Raw genomic sequence first — 24,833 nt, 5'->3', positions numbered from 1 at the left:
GAAAAATAGTTATAGTATAATTAATTTGAAATATAAGATAAAAAATGATAATTAAAATATTGGGATCCTTAGTAAATGTTATTAAACTTGTTCCCAAAATGAGTAATAATGGTTATCTTTCTCCAGGACTACATGGAAAATAACAAGGTTCATTTTACATCTACATTCATCTAAAAGGTAAATTCATTAAAAACAAAACACTGTTATACTAATTCTCCAAAGGAGTTTTTTAAACTTACATATAGTAAAATTTACTTTTCAGAGTGTCATATATGTATGTCAAATGCATAGCCATGTAATCATTGCCACAATCAAGATCCATCATTCTAAAAGTATCCCCTGCGGCTGCCCCTTTGTAGTGAAATCCTCCCCCTGCCACCAACCCTGATAATCACTATCTATTCTTCATGCCTGTAATTCTCACTTTTCCAGAATGTCATATAAATGGAATCATATGTATGTAGTCTTTTGAGTCTAGCTTCTTTCACTTAGCATAATGCCTTTGAGAGTCACGCCCATTCACATATCAACAGTTCATTCCTTTTTATTGCCGGGTTGTACCCCATTATACGGATGTACCATAATTTGTTCACGCATTCACCATTTGAAAAACATTTGAGTTGGTACCAGTTATTAGTGATTATGAATCCCACACATAATTTTTAAACTAAAGAATTAATAAGAAATATAAGAACAGTCCAATTCACACTGTTGCAAATGAAAATGTAAAACATATCCTTTTTAAAATAAGGGATTTCTAGGGTAAAAAAATGCCCAGGCTTCAGTTTTTAGGACAGGAAAATACATTTCACCTGTTGCTTCACTTTCTTACTCACCCATGTTTGCCAGGAGGCAGATGGAAGCTTGTACATCAGCTCCTGCATATACATCTGCGAGCGAACTGACCACTGGCAAGCAAAGTGTGTGCACTCTAATTCTCCGCTCACCTAATGAAAGGATGGATCCATGTCATTGCAAGATACATTAGACCAAGAAAGAAAGAAAGCAGACAGGTCAAAATATTATTCAAGCTATTGTTTTGATTGTATTAAATCACCAACAGGATTTTGAAACGCAAAAACAAAGCTTTACAATAAACATGTTTTAAAGAAAATTAAACATTCTCCAAATCTGAACATAGACTATGAACATATATTGTATTTTGTATATAGTCGAACATTAGGTTCTGGTTTTATCTTAATATCACTCAGTCTAAATTATATGCAACATAATAAAATATCAGAAAACTTAGACTATGAAATAACAAATGTAGGCCTGAAGTGCCATGCAGAATTTCTTATGTTATGGGAAAAGAAATAATGCTCAGGATGACACAGATAGATTTACTATGAGTTATTATAGTAGTATGATCCTGGGAATACAAATCTTCCACAAGTCAAAAAAGATATTCTTTAAAGATTCAAAAATGAATATAAAAGAAAGAATGGAAAATATATTTGATTAACTAATACAAATTCCATTACTTCCCACTGGTGTCCATTCTTTCTCCCTATTCTCCCAGCACGTGAAAGGAGGGGAGAATTACTGTTGCAGGTTACATTTCATTTCTGTTAACATTACCCTTGCTTGATGTATATAACAGGGCTGTCTGAAAGCACACTAAGGAAGTATCCGTCAAACTTTCTTCAATTGACAGTTGTACTGCAAATCCAGCGTCAGGATTGATGTTGGCGAGGGATAACAAATCAGTGGAACGGACAAAGAAGTTTCCATGAAAAGTGTGCATGGAAAGACCTACGGAAGAGAAAACTTGTTATAAAAGATGAGGTAACACTAGTATCTTTACCTCAGGCTAAAGCTACTTTTTAAAATAAAAAAATATCTCTGATTTTGAATCAAAAGGATAACTGGGGAGTAGTACTGTATTGTCGGTGGAGGTTCTAAACTATCAATTCAAAAACACCAATGCAGGTTATATAAAAGGAGGCTACACATTTAACTTGTATTGACGATCTTACAATATTTTCCTATAGGTAATTTGAAGTCAGACAAAGACCTAACGTACAAAATTAAACAAATGAAGGTTACTATACAACTTACTTAAGAATTAAAATAAGGGATGAGAATCCCTCCAGCAAACATTCACATAAAAGAGATAATGTAAACTGAAGACCATTTGAATGATTAGGAAGGCAAAGATCACTGATCTGACGATTTTCACTTAAGATCCTCCCTATTCCTCAAATTCTTCTGAAATCACCTCCAATGTGGACTTTCTCTTGGGTTCTTTCTAATAAAGCAAAACATTACCTTTGCCCACTTATTCAAATTGCTTAAAAAATTGGGCAATTATTTAATAACTATATTTAAAACAGGGTACAGCTAACTGGATCAAGCAGAAAATCCTTTATGATTATTATAGGTAGTCAAAGGTCATCAGTATATGAATGCTTATTAATTTTGACAAAAGTATGTAATATAAAGTATAATTTATATAATTTCATACCTTTAGTACACCTTATTCTCATAACAGCTTCAAATCCAATTTTTCTTGTGAGATATCGTTTTAGATCTTTTTGTAACTTTTCTGCTTGTGAAGGATTGTGAGTATAGTGGAAAGATGGGTAATAATAGATGCACCCTGCAGAATACTTGGACATGCAAGCTTTAGAGAGAAATATAAAAAGTATTAGCTACAGAAACAATAATATTCTACTTGTCCAATAGCAGTGCACATTCTGCATTATGAAGAAATCTGACTCGTAGTGAAAGAAAACTAAAGTGGCCAAAACGGGGATAATATATATATCTGAGAAACACAAACATTTGTAAAATATACAATAAATTTACTGTTGAGCAGAATGGTAAAGGAATTGTATTTGAAAAAAACAACAACCCATAATAGCATTTTATATGTGTATAGTGCTTTAAAGTTTACGGGTAATTTTCACAGACATTATCTAATTCACATCTTTCTCCCCAAACTATTGAGAACTCTTGGTAAAGAGTTTAGATTTCATTATATGCTAAAAATGTTTATGTAAACAGATAAACACAATGATATCTCCTTACCTAGAGAAGCGAGATCAGAGTACTGTGAACTTAAAAGGAACAGATCCACTGCAGTCTGCTGCCCTGAGCAATCTAAAGCAAGTTTCTTATAAAAATCAGTTGCAGGGCCAAGATGCTGTACAACCTAAGTCAACAGGTCATAAAGTAAGAGCTAGAAACCTTGAATTATGCATATATTTGTCTGTTAAAATAAGGAAGAGGATATCCTCTGTCCCCCTATCAAACTAAGGAGTTTTTTAAAATGTCTAGGTAGTTGGCACAAATTTCCTATGAGAATAATAACAATCGCTAACATTTATAAAGCACTTATGGGCCAGCACAGATGTTTTATATAAATTATTTAACCCTCATAATAACATATATCTCATAGAGTTACCAACATTTTACAGATGAGAGAATTGAGGCCAAAAAAATGATTATGTAACTCGACCAATTACATTGTCATTCAGTGGTAGATGCTGGAATATAATAAACCCAAGAAGTCTGGCTCCAGAGTGAGTGCTGTTACCCATTACTGTACATAACACTCTTACATAACAACATGAGAGAATAACAGATTAAGGAAAGTTTTTCTTGTTGGTATGAGGACACTTGAGCTGAGGAGGTGGACTGGAGAAGAGTTAAGAATGCAAGAGCCGGTCTCCAAGTTCTTAATTACTATGCTACATTGCACAACAAAATGTTTCAATCTTCTTAACTATAGTGTATGACTATTATATCAGAGTTTAAAACGGAAGAGATACTTAAGCTTTTGAGTCCCAGGAAGACAGAGAACATTTCTGGAAGTTAAATGAGAAAAAAAAACCCTAAAACTGTATCAAAGAATCAGTAAACACTTTCCTCTGTTCAAAACACCTCAGTATTTTGTAATGGATTACAATATAGTGCTATTCTTCTTTAGCAAATTGGTAAAGAATAAAAAAGCAACAATACTTAATGGTGGCTACAAGATGAGTCCTTAAGAGTACAGGTTGATAAAACCCCCAGTAAGTAGAATACAATAATAATTTATATACAATTTATACTCATTGATCCAATAATTTCACTTCTAGGAATTTATCTCACGGAAAAAACGAATACGTGGCTAAAGATTTATAACACTATTAAACGTGTTTAATTCATACTCATAACTAGTTGTAATGGCATTTTCATACATATATAAGTTGAGGTCAGAAAAAACTTATGTACAGAACAAAAATGATTGTCCCAGTTCATTTATTATTTGAAATAGGGATTAAAATACCCTGACCAAATCTTCATGTAAAACCCTAGTAATATTCAGCCTCATATTCTTTTTTCTTTAATAGTGAAAATACTGGCAACAACTATTCAACAGCTAGCAGGCAATTAATTAAATCGAGTTTTTCAAATTTACTAAAAAACATTTTTTTAAGGAGAATTTTTAGGGACCTCAGAAAATGCTCACTATGTACTCTACTCTTCAATGAAAAAAGTCATTTAAAAAATATAGAATAATGTATGATACCCAGTTATGCTTATTTGTATTTGTATAACTAAATGCTATTATCTTGACAGTGAGATAACTGATTTATATTTGTTTCCACTTTCCAAGTTTTATACAATGATTTATATTACCTTTATAATAAAAAAGTTTATTAGTATGTGCATGTTAAATTATAATATCTCAGATTTAGTAAGTATTATCACTTGTGAAATAGAAAAGAGCAGTGGAGTCAGAAAATCAAGTCACATCTTTACCATTAAATACTTAATAACTTTTGACAAGACCATTTAATCTGTTTCCTCATTTGTAAAATAAAAGGGTTAGAGCAGATAATTTCTAAATTTCTATGACTTGTAAACAAAGTAATAAAAAGAACACACTGCAACACAAAAACAAAACAATAATTGAATTTAACTCTCTTACCAGTTTTCTTTTTTTTTTTTTTTTACTATCAATGAAGTAGAAAAATAGAATAACAAACAAATAATTACACAGTCTATAGAGGTAGAAGACACGATCTTAAATATGACAGAGAAACTAATATAAAATACCTTTGTGCTTGATCTCTGATTAGGATCTTCTCTGGACTGCAGAAGTCCTGCCCCCAAGGAAGGTAACTGTGTCTGAAATACAGACACACGGCCACCTGTTGGAGACATTAATTTAAAGGCAGCCTGGAGCGCAGGACCCAGGGCACTGTGTGTTTCTCTTGTATTGGTGAACATATTTGGTAATGCATTCAATAAGTCTTTTATAAGCTGGGAAAACAAAGATTAAAAATTGAATTACTGAAAAGGCAAAGCAATATTCCTTAAAACATTCCAGAGTATAGTACGTGCCACTACATTCTGGAGGACTGTAAAGTGAGTAGTCAACAGATATCTACCTACATTGTCTACTGCAACGTTAATATACACCAAGGAAACACATGTTCAGCATTTTAGTAATCAGTTGAAGTAAGAGAAATACTTTAATACTTTAAGAAAAAAAATCAATCTCACCTCTTTACTTTCATACAGATTCACAAGTAAGCTATCCGGTGTAGGTAGAAAAACATCTATAGGGAAAACATATATTTTAACCAAATGATAAATCAAGCCAAAAGAATTTTGAATTAAAAAAATCTTAGTTTTTCTAAGGCCATACATATAAAGGGTACCATAATATTGCTTTATTAAATATATATATACGTTGTATGTATCATATGTGTGTGTGTGCTCACAGGTGTAAGTACACACACACGGGTGTAAAAAACTTAGAATCAGGTATTTTCCAGGAAAACAGTTATTTTAAAACAAATACCAAAGTAGGCCAAATTATCCGTACAGCATTACAACAAGATGTACTGTAAAATAAAGTAGGCTTAATTCCAAAATTCTGTTTTATTAATAAACAGAGTTTTATTTTATTCACTGCTTACCATCTATATCAGACACAATCAACATCTGAGGCTGTGATAATCCTTCTTGTAAATTGTAGAAATGAATAGTGCTATCAAAGGTCATGAATCCTATTCTTGTTCGTGAATCCCCAGGAAGCCTAAAGAAAGAAATGATAATTTTAAAAACTATTTTTCATTCCCAATTTTATCTTTTTGGCTTTGCATAGTCCATTGAATTCGCAGTCACTCATCTTTGTTGGACTGGCTCCTATTTCTAGGGCTATAATTCTCATATACTTTTCCAGCAAGCTAACTCTTCAGTCTTAAAAACTATTTCTTTGCAGAGGGTCTTCCACTGCCACACAATGCTGAAGTTATGTCCGAATTAATAAGCACTTGAGACTTAAAAAAGGGCAAATGTTTCAATCAAGGATAAAAATATGAAAACTCCAAGTTACTAACAGAATCTAAAAGCGAATCATTTAATGTCTATGGATGTTTTTAATCTTGAATGTCTCAATGTTATCAGTTTATTCACAGGCCAAGATCAGTGGTATGCAATTATGGTGGCTACAGCGAGCACGCAGTAGGGCAAGGACTCTCAAACTCAAATGGAAGATGGGGGAGAAGAACCTTTTGGAATAACCTAGTACTTCTGACAAAATATTCATATATAACCAGCCCTACACCTCTACACATTTCAAGAATCACTGCAATAAGAAACTACTCTTACTAACAATCTTAAGTCATATTTCTTATGAGTGTTGGAGTAGAAAAAGAAATGTATAAACAACTGTGTTTTCCAGAGATTTGGAAGGTTCATTTTTTAAGTTATTTACGGGTCTCCTTCATAACTAATACTGGTAGACACACAGGTAGGCATTAAAGCCGAGTACAAGCACCCGATCCTATACTGTTTCCACTTCCACCATAAAGCTCCTTACTAACGTGCCACTTCAGTTTCTGGTTTCCTGGAATATTCAGCACAAAATCAATTCCCTCCTTCCCTTTATTTGGCTCATTCTCTCATTAGCACATTTGAAACTATCTTATGAAAAACTCCTTGCTCAGGCATAAATTACAGCTAGATTTCTCTCATTTCTCTCTTGATACCCTGGCTAAGTTGAATTTTCTGAGTCCCAGTGTTCAGATCTGCTAAGTCAGAGGGATAGTTAGATGAGATCTAAATTCCTTACCAAGTATTAAAACTTTTATGGTTTTAAGAATCAGATATCAAGTCATAAATCATAATAATCTAAGTAGCAGGATCTTTATTCTAAAGTAGACAGGACCTACTCTTTTAGTGATTAAATCAATGAAATCAAACTTAATAAAAACCAACCCCATAAATTGCTAATAAACACTTCATACATGCGTGCACACACACACACACACACACACACACACACACAATGAGTAACAAAAATTCTTACTTGTCTAGATTTTCTAACAGTGACAGGCACAAAATTGTCAAATATCCAGCTTCCACTGCATTATGAGACACATCTAAAACAAACAAGTAAACTGCTGGTTGAGGTGGACGAAGCTGAAAGGAACAGAAATAATGTAACGTATTTAGTAGGTATAATTTATTCTTTTTATATCACAACTACTACTGGATATTTACTGAGTGTATTCGGAAAAAAAAAAAAAAGAAGATATGCCAATCAAGAATCATATAGGTCATATGCTAAAAATTAAAGATTACTTCTTACTTCACCACTTCAATTAGACTGATTCCTAAGGAGCCAGAACAGAGTTGGGAATATAACAAGTTGTGAAGAAGAAGTTGAGAGTAAAAGTGACAATGAGTTAAAATGGAAAATATAGTTAATATGGAAACAGACAAGAAAATAGTAGTTCAGTGGGCAGATGCGAAATTGGACACAAAGGATCATAAAAAAATCACAAAAATAAAGAAGGAAATGGGCCAAGCACCAGGAACTTCATACACATTAGTTGTCCCTATTCACCTTTTCCCACTAGCAACGTTTTACATTTGTGCAGACAACAAAGATTAGAAGTGAGTACACAGAAGAAATGCAAGTTATTATACAGATATTTTAAATGAGTAGAAATAATAAAGAAATGAGCAGAACTTAGGCCAAGAATTTGTTTTTGTAAGCGGAAAAGAAGAATGAGATCTGAAGAATCAGTATAATTAAAAAACAGGTAGAATTTTATGATGAAGTGGAAAGAGAAAAGTCAGATTCAAGTTAGTATCCATTTATCTTGATATTTGTACTGGGTGAACCAGTAAGACGGTGATATCTTTAAGAGCCTGAAAACGGCAGTTTTTGGCAAAAACACGAGTTTTTCTGTTTAAGGAAAATGGTAAAAAGAATATTTATATTCATTCCATGCAAGTAATCAAATCAAAATGACAACAAATTGTAGATGCTAGTGCTCATCATGAAACATTACCAATGTTTCTTAGTGATATAACTGCATTCTTCTAGGAGATCAAGTAATCTTTACAAAGGGCTTTCTATTTATTAAGTATAAACTTTCAGCACTATTTCAAAAAATTCATACTATGGACAATTTCAAAATTTAGACAAGAATTCACTTAACAGCAAATTACAAATGACCAATACAATTGCATCCCACGACTAATTTTAACACTGAATAGTTACCATATAATCTGAAGAAGCAATGAACTCCACTGTTGAATTCTGAACTTCTGGCCGTTTATGAGGCTCTCCATAAGATCGGGTAAGGGGATTATACATAAATTCTTCAGGAACTAGATAAGATTAGGAATCCAGTACAAATTTAGTAACACATATACACGCCTAGAAATAAACTCCTCTATCATCAATATTTATGAGGTTTACAACAACAGTTCTGTGAAGATCTAATGATAAACACTAATGCCTTAAGCCCTTTTTAAAAAAATAAATCAGAAGGATAAAAAAACTTATTTACTGAAATCAGATGAGAAAAACAGGATACAAGTAATCTTGCTTCTTAGGCTTGTGTCCTATTTCTTATATCACATGACATGGAAAAGAAATCAGACAGAAACACAGATTCAAAAGCAATTATACTAAGAGGACCTAAGAATGACTAAAGGGGACAATAGATACACATGCACACATGTGTTCACACATACTGGCAGAGATCCACACTGAGTTGAATGAACCAAATGTACAAACAGAAGACAACCTTAACTTGTCAGGGTCAAGCATAATTAGTCTGAATGATCTCATCTGCACGACTTTCACTGCTGGTTTTACGAATTCTTTTTACTTTCCCCTCCCTGTCACTCTCCTCATTATCAATTATTCCCTTGGCCAGCCAAAACGAAGTGTCCCTAGCCTGTATTCTCTCCATTAAAAGTGGCATGGAAGTTTTTAAAGCAATGAGGAGAGAGAGACCAGATAACGGCAAAAATGTCAAAATGTTTAAAATAATATAAAACACACTTATTTTAAGAATCTGAAACTCACCATCATTAACTCTATAGCACAAATTGCATTTCCATCTACGTTGATCAATGAAGGATACAAAAGGGTTGATATATGTTCGACAAGATCGGCACCTCACAATGGTATTGGATGTTATCACTGGTAATTGCTAGGAAATAAAATAAAGCTGTTGTAGCAGAAAAAGCACTCCAGAGGAAAATGGACCACACACTGCTCTGCTCCATACACAGAACAGAAACCACACTTGTGTTTTGAAATGGAAGTATTTTAATAAAATCCAGTGGTGCACTGAGCAACACGAGCAGCTATCAAGGTTTCTCCCTCTTCTGTCGCAAACTACGAAATAACACTAAAATAAAGTCACACCAAATGTAATGAAAGTTACTGGCAGACGAGAAAAGCCTGGTTGGCCAAGAAAATAGAATAACCTCAGCTGTCAGCTAAACTCAAGAAACAAGAGTGAGAAAGAAACATGCACCATATAAAAATGGCTTTGTCTTTCTTTGCTGCTTGCCTGCACCTGGTAACAGACTCTCAAGACCCTGCTTGTTAGACAGCCACACAGTCCTGTTGGGGACCGTGGCCACGAGGAACCAAACACAATGTGCCTCAAACACTATACATCTCTTTATGCTTACTTTGGGAAAGGAACTTTATATTCAATATAAGAAATTTAGAAAATATGACACATATTATTCTATCTCCCTGAATTAACCCCTGATAACATTTTAGTATATTTCCTTCTGACTTTTTTCCTCCCTATCCATACATAAACATTTATTTTTGTACTTAATTTTTTTCACAAAAATAATTTTTATTATGTAACTACATATCATTTGTGAAAAAATCAGGAAATATGTTTAACTGAAAGAGAAAATAAAAAATTATCCAGAATTCTACAATCCAGAGGAAGTCACTGCTGCCAATTTAGTGTATATATTTCCAGAAGGTATCACATATGGAATATGTATTTAGACAAAAATTTTCGGGGACTTCCCCGGTGGCGCAGTGGTTAAGAATCTGCCTGCTAATGCAGAGGACATGGGTTCGAGCCCTGGTCCGGGAAGATCCCACATACTGCGGAGCAACTAAGCCCTTGCGCCACAACTACTGAGCCTGTGCTCTAAAGCCCATGTGCCTAGAGACCATGCTCCGTAACAAGAGAAGCCACTGCAATGAGAAGAATGAGAAGCTCGCGCACTGCAACGAAAAGTAGCCCCCGGTTGCCGCAACTAGAGAAAGCCTGCGAGTAGCAACAAAGACCCAATGCAGCAAAAAAAAAAAAAAAAAAAAAAAATTCACCTATGTATATGGGAAATTAACTAACTTGGTTTCGAGATAAAGGTTGCAATTTTATTACAGGTGATCAAATAGTATTTACTGAATGAATAAATTCAAGGTACTTATTGCATATTATAATTATTTTATTTTCTATTCACTTTGCTCCTTTCTATACATCCTAGTAGGAAAGAAAGCTCCACGAGGAAGCAATGTCCTCTGTATCCTCAGCACCCAGCATGATAGGTAGTCAATAAATATTTTTTGGTTGAATGAGAGCAAAAGAAACTCAGTAGCAATGAACGTAGAAAACCACAGTCATAAAAATGTGTGAGGGAGAAATGCAACTTAAAGTATAAATAGAATGTATCTGGATAAACGTTATTTCTGAAGTTTAGAAATTTTAATTTAAATTCAACATATCTGCATGAAATACCAGAAGTATGTGTAAAAATTCAGCAAGCTAGGTGTTAAGTCAAACAGACTGTGGAAACTTTAAAAAGTAATGTTTTAATTCAATAGACTTGAGGCATTTAGACTTTATTATTACAAAGGTTATTTGATTAATACAGTTGGGAACAATCATACGGTTTTCCTCCCTAAATGCATATCATTGCTGGTGTTTCCTTTACGTTTAAAAAAGAACTCTTAAAGTTTATCTATCCTCTACGGCCTTTCCAACTTCTAAAACTACTAACCATTCAAAATCCAGCTCAGATCTCATTACTTGTAGTAAAGTCTGCTACTGTACCCAGAGGAAATCCCTTCCAATACTATATTCACCACCTAAGTACTTCATAGAATTTGATTAGTTACATGTATTAGTTTTCCTGCACTGTAATTATTTGCACTGTAATTATTTGGGATATCTTTGTCCCCTGTTAGATAAGAATTTCTTAGGGGCAACATCAATGACTTAATTATCTTTGTATTTACCAGTGCTTAGTTTAGGGCCTGTCACAAAGCAGGTGACAGAAAATGTTTGCTGTATTGAAATTGACAGAAATGATTAATTCTAACTTCAAATGAAAGAACATGAAAAAAATTCTAAGAAAATACACAATCTGAATACCTCGCACATAAGTACACAGGTCAGTACCCACTAATATTTTAAAATATGTTACTTTACCGTTAAGTCTCTGAAGGGATGTAACAACAATCCTAAAGGAAGCTTCGCTTTATTCAGTAAAGCCTGTGTCTGTGGAATATTTGTCAAAGTACACCGAAATGAACTGCAAAGATATAAACAACACGGACTACGTTAGCTATCAGAGATAAAAAACAATATTGATGTAGATACTTGTAGATAACTAAACATTTAAGGGCATACATGAAAATCATTTGGGTATATTACATAACTATAATTAGGAGGGTCCTAATTACTTTAAACGGGCATATATGTAATTTATATGTCAAAAGGCCTAAATCAAGGACTCAACATTTTCATGGTGAGAAAGTACAACACATTCAGGAACAAACAGTAACTCCATCATGACTATCAGGGCCTGAACAGGAGGGAGCAGAAAACATGAGTGAAAAGGTTCAGCTTTCATGACGCTGTTCCTGCTTTGCTGTCTTTCTTCATCTGCTGAACTCCTAATCTTTCTATGAGTCTCATCAAAGCTATAGCTTCTTGTGAAACCATCCTCACCCTTGATCGCAAGTCAGAAAGAAAGACTTCTTCCTCTGTGCTCTGAGATCTGTTTATGCTTCTGTGTTATCAATTAGTCTGATCTGCTTTAGTTGGTTGTGTACTTTCTTTATCTTCGTCATTTGAGATTAGAGATCATTTTGTCCTTGTGTCACCCTAGCGCTATTCCTCTCATAGAGTAAGTAACTTAAGGTCAGTAGACACAGAATCAATAAAGGAGCAACCAAAGAGATAAGAAGCATAGGAACTGGAAACCGTGACAGGAATTTTAAGGAGTGCTTGACAGTATGTAGAGATACCCAGTTACGGGTTGACTCCACGCTGGTGACGTTCCTTGAACACGCCAAGTTGGTTCCGGCTTCAGGACTTCTGCATTTGCTGTTTATGCAGCTTGGTACACTCTTTTTCCAGAGTCACATCTTGCTCTCTCATTTCATTCAGATCTCTATTCAAATGTTAATAACTCCTTGGGAAAACCCATCCCGACTCTTCAATTAAAAATAGTCACCCTCTACCCTTACTACTCCCTACTTCATAGTTATTCTCTGAAATTACATTTACATTATACACCCATTGGTTTGACTGTTCACAGTGTATCTTCCCTAATAGGATATTGGTTGTATGAGATTGAGAACTTTGTTTACTGCTTCATTCCCAGCACCTAGAAACAGTGCCTGGCACTTTATTTAGAAGGCATTCAGTAAATATTGAATGATTTATCTTAATATGTAGGCACAATTATTATTCCTGTTTTACAGTTGACAATACTGAGGTTTGAGAAGCTGAGTAACTGGCAGTTTCACAGCTACTTATCAGTGGAACCATGGTATGAACCTAGGTCTGTCAAACTCTAAAGCCTATACTCTAAAGCCTATTACTCTGCTTTGTTGTTTTGATAAGAGATATTTTCACAGAAAACACATAACTGAGTAGAAACACAGACACCATTCCCTACCTATGTGATCTCTTACACATATACATAGACTATATCTACCTACTTGGGGGATGCCTAACCATTCACAGTACAAGGCCATAATCCACATACTTATCGACCTGATGGCAAGTTACATTCAGAAGGATAGGCAGCTACTTTCAATCTAGAACCAATGATTATACATTTTTATAGAAATGATCTTGGCACTGCCTTCGGCACTGATGGGGGGGCTGGTGGTAGGGTGTGGTAGAAGAGGTGGAACCCTTGAAGCACCTCTATCTTCTGTTTCCTGCATTGGAAATCTATATAAGACTTTGGTTGAAAAAAAGAGGAACTTAGTTTTTTTAAAAGCTAGAAAACTACTGCCTTTAAAAAAAGAATATATATATATATATATATATATATATATATATATATATATATATATATATATATATATATATGGCCTCTAAAGAACACTAATCCTAATGCAAGGAAGAAATATTGTCTGTGATGTTGTTGTGAATCCGAGTTGTTTGTGAATGTTGTCTGTGAATCACAGTTTACTTTTTGAGGAGAGATTCCACAAGCAGGAGGATGTCTGGGTGCAGAGGAATATCCTATTCTTAGGAGACAGAAGTAAGGAAAGCAGGTAATAACAGAGAATTTTGCTTTCGGGGGCACTATGAGGTGAGTAACAGAGCTCATCCACCCAGACGATACACCAGGGGGTTGTGGCCACCAGATGGAGGCTGCCAGCTAAACTTCTCCATAAGGTGAGGAAATATTCAATAAAGAAAACCCAAATCTAAATTCAGGCTGGATAAATATCCCTGGGGGCAATGGTCTTCTCATTCTACACTGAGTGGGAAAAGAAAATTCAGAGAGAAATTATTTATCTAAACCTGTTCTTGGGATTACACAAATGAAGTTTGTATCCTTTTCAAGTAGAGACTGAAGTGCATAAAATTTTAAAGATTTCACCTTATTTAAAAGACATCAGAAGTTACTACTGGTGAAAAGTGAGGAAAAAGAAATTTAAGAAAAAAAAATATAGTTAGATTTGGGTTCCTAAAACCCTTCACTAAAATAGAAAAAAATTTTCCTAGCATTAGATGATAGGGAATGAGATTGGATGGCGACAGAGATGGGGACAGGATCCAATGACCTAAATTGAATTTTACATCTAGAATTTCTATATAAACTAGTTTACAAGAGTTCACATTAACAAAACTTCCAATCAAGGAATTAATACCTTAGTACTTTTACTATTTTTGAAAGTCATACAATGTTTTTGACAAGGTTTTACTTACTAAAGATTATAAATTAAATACTTACTCTGGGCTACAGTTTAATTTTTTGAGGTCTAAATTCAAGTTAGGTACAGGAGCCCAAACAGGAGTCATGGGTAAAATATTTCTCTCCTGAGTAAGGTTTACAGGTCTCAAACTTTCTGGTTGTGAAGAACTCTGAAGATTCAATCCTCCCAGACTGGAGGACAGCTGGTTCATACCAGGATACTGCTGAAAAGGCAATTCAAAGCAAAACAAAAGAACAATGTTAACAAACATGAATAAAATTTTTTATCCTATATATAGGATGTTAACATACAGAAAAGCAAGAAGATAAAAAAAAATTTTTAATCTGGCTTTGTAACAGTAGAATAACTTAATAGGACAGCTCAGTTTAAAGCACTCTTGAAAAAACTCAAAGCAAAAATGTTGAATAAATTTAAACCTTATTTGCATGATTAAACTCCACAACAAAATTTAAATAATGCTTTTTTCAACATCAAGAATTTGGTTTCTCTGAATATCTTTCATACTGGAAAAGCAGGGTAAATGCTTGTTTTTAAAGTTTTTTCAATTTTCAGAATGAGTTGATGCCATAGAAAAGACAATGATGTTCAATGAGTTCTGCTTTGCTTATTTTTTGCTTCCCTTTATATTTTTAGTATTATTCTGAATTCATGCCTTTTATTGACTCAAAGTGACTTAACGAATTAGTTACTATTCACTTTGATGGCCAAACTACCCAATCTTTGGCCAGTGAGATCCCCTTAAAGCTGACCCCAGTGTCCTTTTGATATGAACCCACTGTCTTTGTTAGCTTCCTTGCTTTCTGGCATGACATTTTGTACCATTCTTCCTTCAGACTTCAAATTAATCATTTATCCAAAAAAGATTCTTGGTTCCTTTTAAGTAGGGATGGTATCTAGAGACCATAATCTGGATAATAAGGGTGTTCACTGATGGTGTGCTGTTATTACTTCCAGAGTTCTACAATACGTAGAGATAGAAAACATAATACATTTTTAAATAGAAGAAAAAGAATAATCAGTTCACATTGACATTTCCAATTCAAATTTAAGATGATGGTGTTTTAATTTAACTTTTTTGATTTTATGCCTGCATCTCTCTTCTCTTCTGCTGAAAATCTTGATTCCTAATGGTAACAGCCTTACTTATTTGTTTTATCCTACAATATACTAAAATAGTTCCAAAATGACAACACTAATATTATTACAAATGTAAAGTTATTAAATTAAAGATTTCTTTGTAGTTCTTTTTGTCCTTGGATTATTTCCCATTGAGAACATACAAAATACTGAGTTTTAAGATTACTTAGAACAATACTTTTTTCTGTATCAGAATGTATCCAACTTGATAAACTGGTCTGCTTGTTTTTGTTTGATTTTAATTTTTAAGGATTGCTTTTCATCTTTTTTTCCACTTAATAATCTTTTTTTTTTTTTTTTAAATTTTTTATTTATTTATTTATTTATTTTATTTTATTTTTGGCTGTGTTGTGTCTTCGTTTCTGTGCGAGGGCTTTCTCTAGTTGTGGCGAGCGGGGGCCACTCTTCATCGCAGTGCGCGGGCCTCTCACTGTCGCGGCCTCTCTTGTTGCGGAGCACAGGCTCCAGACGCGCAGGCTCAGTAGTTGTGGCTCACGGGCCTAGTTGCTCCGCGGCATGTGGGATCTTCCCAGACCAGGGTTCGAACCCGTGTCCCCTGCATTGGCAGGCAGATTCTCAACCACTGCGCCACCAGGGAAGCCCAATAATCTTTTTTGAGTAAACAAAATTTACCTAATTCTAATGTCAAAACTTTACAATAATTCAGAGATATCTTGTTTCACTCTTGATCCCTCCCTCTAAATAACTATTTTTATTAGTTTTTGGTTTAATCTTCCATTGTCTGTATTTACAAATATAAACTAATATATACACTGCTCTAAATATGACCCCTTTTTTCACCTAAAAAAAAAAAAGTCCTGGCAATAACTCTATATCTGTATATAGAGGTTTTCCACATTCTTTTTTGCAGTTATCGAGCACTCCATTATGTGAATGTACTGCAGAATTCCAGCTAATCAGTGCAAAATGATAAAGTCAGGAAAATCACTATTTTACAACCCATATGGAAATAAATGATACAGGTAATGGTCATCTGGAATAGATGATAAACAGATATCAATAGATGATAAAGCCACTGGGTGAAAGCTTAATGAGGAACCTCACAATGAAAAGATCAGGTTGTCACCATATGAACCCACTAATCAATCCTAACACCACTAAAAGTGAGACAACCAAGTATTATTATGATGTACACAGAACCAAAATATATTGTATTTTGGCTTAGGGAAATAAATAAATGAAGTAATATACCTGAATATAATTGAGCCATTAGATCTAATTTCTAATACATAGAAAATGGAACAGAGGAATGAGTTAAATGATACCACAAGAAGCAATCAGCCAAATTCAGAATGTGGAACATTCTACAGGACAAGAGACCCAGGTTTTTCAAAAGATCAAAGGCACAAAAAATGGGGGTGGTGCTTTGTTTTAAAATTAAAAAGAGAATTAAGAGACATAAGCAAATACAATTAGTAAGTCTTGCTCAGCTCCTGATCTGAACAAACCAACTACAGAAGAGCAGTACTGAAACAGTCGGGCAAATCTGAATATGGACTGAATTTTAAACAACATTTAGAAATTATTGTTAATTTTGTTGGATATGATAGTGGTATTGTGGTTTGCAAGAAATTATCTTTTCCATCTCCCTGCCTCCCCTTGCCCAGGATTAGCTTTAAAACCCTCAGTAAGAAAAGGTATGGGGGTGTGTGTGTGTGTGTGTTTCTGTGTGTGTAGGGGATAGGTCAAACAAGTATAATAAACTGTTGACAGTAACTGAAGCTGATGATCCTAAGGAAAAAAAACCAAAACTGGATAATACAAGAGACTCTTTCAGTTTTCAGTAGAGCTGTAAAGGAGGAGACAAAAATGATTACATGAATCAGTAACAGTGTATAACAGAAAACCTCAAACAGACCCAAGTTTAAGATAAGAATTTAGAATTTAAGAATTTAAATTTAAGAATTTAGGATACAAAATAAGGGTGGAATATTTAATCAATGAGGAAAGATAGATTATTTAATAAATATCAGTGACATTAGAGCTAACTATTGAATATATATGGGGGGGAGAAATGAGATTTATTATTTATATTATGTACCAAAACAAAACCTTAAAAGACACAAAAAAGTGAAATCACCGAAGTAAAAAAATATATATAGAGGGAATTTTTCCCTAATCTTAAGGTTGAAAAGACTTTTAAAAGATACAAAGGTAAAAACAAAAGAAATTATAATATGACTATATAAAATTAAACATTTCTCCAATTAAGAAGAAAACCATTAAAATTAAAAACAAGTGTCAAGCTGGGGGAAAAAACTGCAATATATTATCAGACAAAAATGTTACAAACTAGAAGGACCTGAATAGAATAATGGTGAAAGAATATGAACAGGGATTTCAGTAAAGAAACGCAAATTAATAATTATGAAAATAATTTAATATTTTTGCTTATAAAAAATACTTGGCATACTTAGTAATACTGAAAAGTAGGCAAAGACACTGTTGCTAGGAATATAAATTGGTACATTATTTCTCCCTACCTGACCACCAAATACTGATCAACTACTGTCTACTATACATCTCCACTTGGATGTCTATTAGGTATTCTAACTTAATATGGCCAATTCGATTCCTATTCCCAGAACTATTCCTCTGTCTTCACCATCTAAGTAAGTACACTACCCTCTATCCAGGTGCCCTGCCAAAAACCTAAGGGTTATCCTTGATGCTTCCTTTCTGTCACCCACCACATCCAATCCATCAATAAGTCAAAAGATATCCCCTATCCATCCACTTTTCACTACCTCTGCCAACACCACCTCAGAAGAAAGCACAATCATCTATTTCTGGGATGACGGCAAAGCTTCCATTTGTCTCCCTGTTTCCACTTTTATCTTTTCAAATACTCCCAGCCTTAATCCGTTCTTCACATAGTAGCCAAATGAGTCTCTAAATACGTAAATCAGATTTCATTCCATTACATAAAATCTCCTGTTTTCCCTTTGCACTTGATGTAAAATCCAAGCTTCTGACTATGGTTCTTCCCTAGCTCTCTGATCTCACTCCTGTTAGTCTTCCCATTGCTAACTGAGTTCCAGCCACACAGGGACTTTGGTCCTAGAACATGTTAAAGTTGCTCCTGCCTTACGTTTCTGTATATATGTTTCCTCAGCCTGAAATCCTCTACCCCCAGATTTTTCCATGTCTGGCTTTTCCTGTCATTCAAATATTAACTCAAACATAACTTCTACAATGAGGGCCTTCCTGACTGTTTACTCTTTATACCCAACCCCTGAAATTTCTTCCACTCCTCTTGATTCATAGCACTTGTAACGATTTGAAATTAGCTTGTTTTTGTTTTTATTTTTTAAAGTCTTTACTGAATTTGTTACAATATTGCTTCTGTTTTATGTTTTGGTTTTTTGGCCACTAGGCATGGGGATCCTAGCTCCCTGACCAGGGATTGAACCCGCACCCCCTGCACTAGAAGGCAAAGTCTTAACCACTGGACCGCCAGGGAAGTCCCCGAAACTAGTTTGTTAATTTATTGCTTTACTTACTTACTGTCCCTTTGGCCCTGCCTTCCCACCAAGTTTCTTGAGAGAGGGAACTCTGTTGTGTTCACTTAGCTTCCTCTTGTAACCTCAGTGCCTAGAGTAGGGCTGCCACACGGTAGAAACTCAGTTAAGTTTCCACTGAATGAATAAGTAGAGAGAAATTCTAAAGACTGGTAAAATTAGGTGCTATGATTCACTAATTTCACCTGAAGAGATTTCATATAAGGAAATAATGAGACGAATGCACAAGGTTTGTGCACACGTGTATATTTTGATTTTGACACTCAAGTTATGCCCAATAGTGGCAGACTGGGTGATTATAAAACATTATGCAGCTATCAGATGAAGGATATGTAATAATATAGAAAGGTTTCCTCTTATGCTGTTCAAGGATTTTTAAAAAATGCAAAACAATGCCCATATTTATCAACTTATTTGTTTGTATAAATAAGTCATTTAGATGACCAGCTTCTTTACTGGCTTTCTCCTGCAAATGCATACAGCAAGAAACCCAGAAGGACAGACCCCAACTGTTACTTTTTATATCTTGATGGTGGGAGTATTGATTGATATTTATTTTCTTCTTTTTTGCTTATCTGCATTTTCCTACAGTTGATCATGCACATTTTTTTTTTGGTTAAAAAAAAAGCCATACAGTATCTGTATCTGGTTTTTTACATATTCACTAAAATATTTTTCTATTTTTTATTTTCATTTTTAAAAAAATTAATTAATTAATTAATTTATTTATTTTTGGCTGTGTTGGGTCTTCGTTTCTGTGCAAGGGCTTTCACTAGTTGCGGCAAGCGGTGGCCACTCTTCATCGCGGTGCGCGGGTCTCTCATTATCGCGGCCTCTCTTGCTGCGGAGCACAGGCTCCAGACGCGCAGGCTCAGTAGTTGTGGCTCACAGGCCTAGTTGCTCCGCGGCATGTGGGATCTTCCCAGACCAGGGCTCGAACCCATGTCCCCTGCATTAGCAGGCAGACTCTCAACCACTGAGCCACCAGGGAAGCCCTTATTTTCATTTTTAAACATCAACTTTTTACCTATTTTTCTACCCTGAAAAACTAATTTTAAGTTTTTTTCTTCCTCAAAGGGCAGCCATTGGGGTTTCCCACTACTTAATAAAGGTCATCATAAATAAATGAACACAAAGAAAGCCCTTAGATTTCAGAACCCTCCCACTGGGGTTATACTAAATGCAACATTTAAAGGCATTTCAATTTTACTATAGAAAGCTGCTAAAAGCTAAATTAAAATATTCTAACTAGGACTTCAAAAATAAATGGCTGCTTTTAAAATTAGCTTGTTAATGTTAATATTAGATTAAAATCTATAACCTTTTTTTTTGGTACACAGGTAAGAATTCAAAAGCACATCCTAGCTATGTGCCTAAATCATTATTGCTCAGTTACCCTGAAATAGTGGTGTTCCATCTGGACCAATAAAGTCATAAAGAAAATCTAACAAAATGGAAGGCAGGGAAATCTGTACTAACCAACCATATTTCTCCAGTGCCACTCCCAGTTTCCTTCTTTCTTCTGTGCTTTAATTCTAAGATTAAATTCCAGGAACAAATGGTTTTCTTATTTCCCCTCTAATTTTCATCAGTTCACCACCAGATGAAATTTCTGTAAGGTTAGTCTACTACGAGCAGTTTTTTATTGTAAGTAGAATGCTTTTGCCATTTAAATCGTTTCCTTATATTTTATTTTTTCCCCAATAAATATAAATGTAAAATACTTATTGTCCTATTATTAAACTGATATGGTATTTAACAGGTAACTCCGAGAAAGGTCATGTCAAAAGAGGTCATAGCAGTAATTATGAACAAATATATTAATGAGCATGTATGTGTATGGAGGCTTTTACGAATTTCAGTTATATGTCACGGAGAGTTCTTCAAGTTAAGAACTGAGACCAAAATCCCAAACCACGCTTATACCATGTCATTTTTTGAGGAGAAAGCCAGCTTAGTAATACAGAATTTAAAATAACATTTACTTTAACTTCCCAATCATAAAATTAATACCCGTACATTGCAGAGCCCCTGAAAAATAAAAGTACAATGTAGAATAGAAAAATCACAGTAATACCTTTTATCTTCTTCTATGTATGCATACGTGCACACACACACACACACAAACTGGAATCAAATTCTAAGTACGTCTGATCTAGACTTATCTGTATTCATACCTATGATCCATTTGAATCACCAGGGATTTGTCAGAATTGATAATAGTTTCACAATTTTTATATGATTATTTTTTTTATGACTAAATACATACTTGAGCATACTGCTGGAATCCAGAATACATTGGGCTACTGGGCGGTACTCCAGAATTAAGTGGTGCTGTAGCATTCTGATATCCAGGCTGAAGAGTTGGATAACCATACCCAAACGGCTTAGCCATTTTTGAAGGCTGAGGAGCAGCTGGGGCTGGGGCTGGAGCAGGGTCAGGCTCAGGAGCGGGATCAGGAGCAGGACTGCTTGCTGATGAGGAAAGCATGTCTAACAAAGGGAAAATCATGGTGTTAACAACTGACAATCAGGACTCCACAAATACTCTTGGGTGAGCCATAGCCTCTGGCGTCTCCCGTTTTATTAAAACGTTTTTATTATGAGCATTTTTGAACATACACAAAAGTAGAGAGAATAGAATAATAAACCCCGTATATCCATTACTCAGCTTTTAATAATCATCAGTATTTTGCTAATCTTGTTTCACATGTTCCTACCCCATCTTTTTTTTTTTTTACACATGTATTTACAAGAAAACCCCATTTTGTATCATTTCATTGACAAATACTTCAATTGGTATTTCTAACAGATAAGACCTTTATATTTATGCATATTAAATATATATAATACCACATAGCATATAATATATATATTTATGTAAATTAAAAATACAGTTATTTTTCCTTTTATTCTCTCAGCAGAAATGGCGCTAAGAAGCAGAAGACAAAGCAAAGCAATAAAAAGAGTGTCGGGCTTCCCTGGTGGCGCAGTGGTTAAGAATCCGCCTGCAGATGCAGGGGACACGGGTTCGAGCCCTGGTCCTGGAAGATCCCACATGCTACAGAGCAACTAAGCTCGTTCGCCACAACTACTGAGCCTGTGCTCTAGAGCCCGCGAGCCACAGCTACTGAGCCTGCATGCCACAACTACTGAAGCTGCGTGCCTAGAGCCCGTGCTCCGCAACAAGAAAAGCCACCGCAATGAGAAGCCCGCGCACCGCAACAAAGAGTAGCCCCCACTCGCTGCAACTAGAGAAAGCCCACGCCCAGCAACAAAGACCCAACGCAGCCAAAACTAAATAAATAAAATAAATTTTAAAAAAACAAAAAGAGTGTCAACTACTCTTTGCTCTAACTTGCCTTTTTATCTGACCCTGACATTTATTTAAAAAAAAAGTCCATGGAAGGAGTGGCATATTACCACAATCCCCTAGAAGTCTGCTTTATTTGCAGAGGCAAAAATGAAAGTATGAAAGACAGTCTAGAATAGTGTCCAGCTCCTAAAACAATGTCTGGTATGTAGTAGAGGCCAAATAAAATTTAATGAATGAATGTTCTTCTTTTATTTAAATTTAAAACAGAAACTAAAACTTGATTAAAACTGGGGGAAAAAAACTGTAGAAAATTTAACCACCATATACAAGAATAACAACAACAAAAAGTCAAATCTAAAATACATGTGTATTTTAAACTCTCATGTCACTGTATTTCACTGTATATTTTCATATAAAAATTATATTCTTCACCAGCAATCAGACTCTGCAAAAAAAAAATATGTTCTTAAAAGCATCTGACTTAACAAATTTATTTTTTCAAAGTTTATTGAGGAATCATCTTTCTACTGACTCTCTTCGCTCTCATTTTGAAGAGACCTTCCTAGACATTCTGCTGTCTATTGTCTTGTGCTAATTAGGCAAGCACTGGCTTACTGGCTTTCTGGTAACTTCCCAGACTTCTTAAAAGGACTAGAGCGTCCATGCAGTGTCATATACTTAGATTTCCTGCTTGTCTCTCCTCACTGTGATGGGACTGTAAGTAGAAAGGTCTCTTAACATGACAACAGTCATCAGCTTAAGAAATGAAGAACTGGAGCCCTAAACATGAGGGTCTAAAACTTTTTCCCCCTTTTTTAGGAAAAGGACAGTATTTCATACATTTCTATAGTCCCTAAGATCTACCTAGTACCTGACACACAGACTTAATTCAGTTAATCTTACTGTGATAGATTTTCATGGCTTTCCTTAATTTCGGTGCAGTATACATAGCTAGAAAATTTACCTAAGGTTATTCACTTACTGTCAAAGCACAGTTCATAACAAGATTAAGATTTGTTGATTAAATGAATACAGATAAACACAGCAAGGTCTAACTCCAAGGCCATCATCTTTTAACTACACCACATTAGATGTTTTATTTCAGGTTAATTTGAAGCTCATGAAATACGATAGTTGAATAAATAGTATTCATCTTTTAGTGAATGAAGTAACTCTTCTAGAATATTTTGACAATGGTAATTGCTTTTGGAATGGTCCACAACTTTTTACACACACACACGCACACACTCTCTCTCTCTCTCTCTCTCTCTCTCTCTCTCACAGATCCCTAGGGAAAGAACCCTTAACCACAAAAGGCTGAGTAGCTTATTTAAGTATTCTTGAAATGTTAAAAGGGAACTCTGTACTAAGCTGAGAAGATTAAAGTTTTCTACTGACTCATAGAACAGAGATAGCAAGACGGTGTGTGAAGTCCAGCACACCCCAACTTCAATTAAGCTTCATCCTGGATAATTAACAACATGATAAGAAATAAAGCGAAGAGCAAAATTACTTGTTCTGTTAATCCTAAAGTTTCGAATCATTAGAAAGAAAAGACAAAGAAGGAGGTCAGGTGTGGTTGTCAGGCTGTCAGTGATAGGAGACAGGCAAATAAGGAAGATCACAGCACAAGATGCTATAATGAAGTAACTAATCATTATAGAAGTTCAGTTCGTAATTTTTTTAAACACTATCCACCACTCCTGTTCCTACATATGACCAAAGTTACTTCCAGATATGGTTAAAAGTAATGCCTCCAAAACCTACCCCCAAGTTGGTTAATCTATTTACCTGGTGGAGGCAGCCAGGAGCCATAGGGGGAGTAAAGAGTCAAAGACTATTTATATTCAGAGGCTAGTTGGAAGAAATTCAAGGACCTAAGCATGAGAACAGAAATATAAAATTTATTTAAGGAATTATTAGCATAAAAAAGAAGGGAAAAGAAGAGAAAAATTATTCAGTATTAAGTCTTTTAGAAAGAGGAAAAAGATAAAGAGCATGGTAACAAAAATCAAATAATAAATTTCCTTAGGCCTCCCCAAAACAGCATCCACAGTTGTTATATGACAATTACACCATTAAATTAAGGCTGAAAAAACCAGGAAAATGTCCCTTTTTTCTGTTAAAAATATAGTCTGCTAATTATGTATAGTACATGTTCATGTTTGAAAGTAATTGATGGTCAGTAACTTTTGAAATAAACATCAAATATGCACCAAACAAATTACCTGGATAGCTGCCTCCTTCTAGGGCATCGTAACTGTTGGGCATTGGAGAAGCACTGCTTGTGGTAGAAGAGCTGTCAACACCTAAAAGGAAAACCAAAATATCTACTAAGTTTAAAATGACAACGTATCTTAAAGCA

The 24,833-nt window shown here is 34.7% G+C and overlaps 1 protein-coding gene across 6 annotated transcripts in view; it reads right to left on the bottom strand.

Moving 5' to 3' along the window:
• The window catches only part of SEC24B (SEC24 homolog B, COPII coat complex component), a 93,548-nt gene that overhangs the window by 13,199 nt on the left and 55,516 nt on the right, over positions 1–24,833 (bottom strand). For 4 of the 6 annotated variants that reach the window (XM_082462757.1, XM_082462753.1, XM_082462758.1 and 1 more), the window contains 14 exons: positions 24,697–24,777; positions 21,422–21,645; positions 14,491–14,675; positions 11,718–11,820; positions 9,332–9,458; positions 8,516–8,625; positions 7,313–7,425; positions 5,919–6,037; positions 5,500–5,555; positions 5,050–5,256; positions 3,034–3,157; positions 2,468–2,626; positions 1,582–1,755; positions 837–947 (listed from right to left, as the gene is read on the bottom strand). In XM_082462757.1, coding sequence (XP_082318883.1) covers positions 837–947; positions 1,582–1,755; positions 2,468–2,626; positions 3,034–3,157; positions 5,050–5,256; positions 5,500–5,555; positions 5,919–6,037; positions 7,313–7,425; positions 8,516–8,625; positions 9,332–9,458; positions 11,718–11,820; positions 14,491–14,675; positions 21,422–21,645; positions 24,697–24,777 — 1,893 coding nt within the window. The remainder of the gene's footprint in view (positions 1–836; positions 948–1,581; positions 1,756–2,467; positions 2,627–3,033; positions 3,158–5,049; positions 5,257–5,499; positions 5,556–5,918; positions 6,038–7,312; positions 7,426–8,515; positions 8,626–9,331; positions 9,459–11,717; positions 11,821–14,490; positions 14,676–21,421; positions 21,646–24,696; positions 24,778–24,833) is intronic. The other 2 variants (XM_082462754.1, XM_082462756.1) reach the window with 1 other exon arrangement.

Source organism: Balaenoptera physalus (assembly GCF_965194825.1).
Source record: "Balaenoptera physalus genome assembly, chromosome: 5".
Classification (NCBI taxonomy): Eukaryota; Metazoa; Chordata; class Mammalia; order Artiodactyla; family Balaenopteridae; genus Balaenoptera; species Balaenoptera physalus.
The sequence above is the reverse complement of the archived record's forward strand: the minus strand, read 5'-3'. Positions and strand labels throughout refer to the sequence as shown.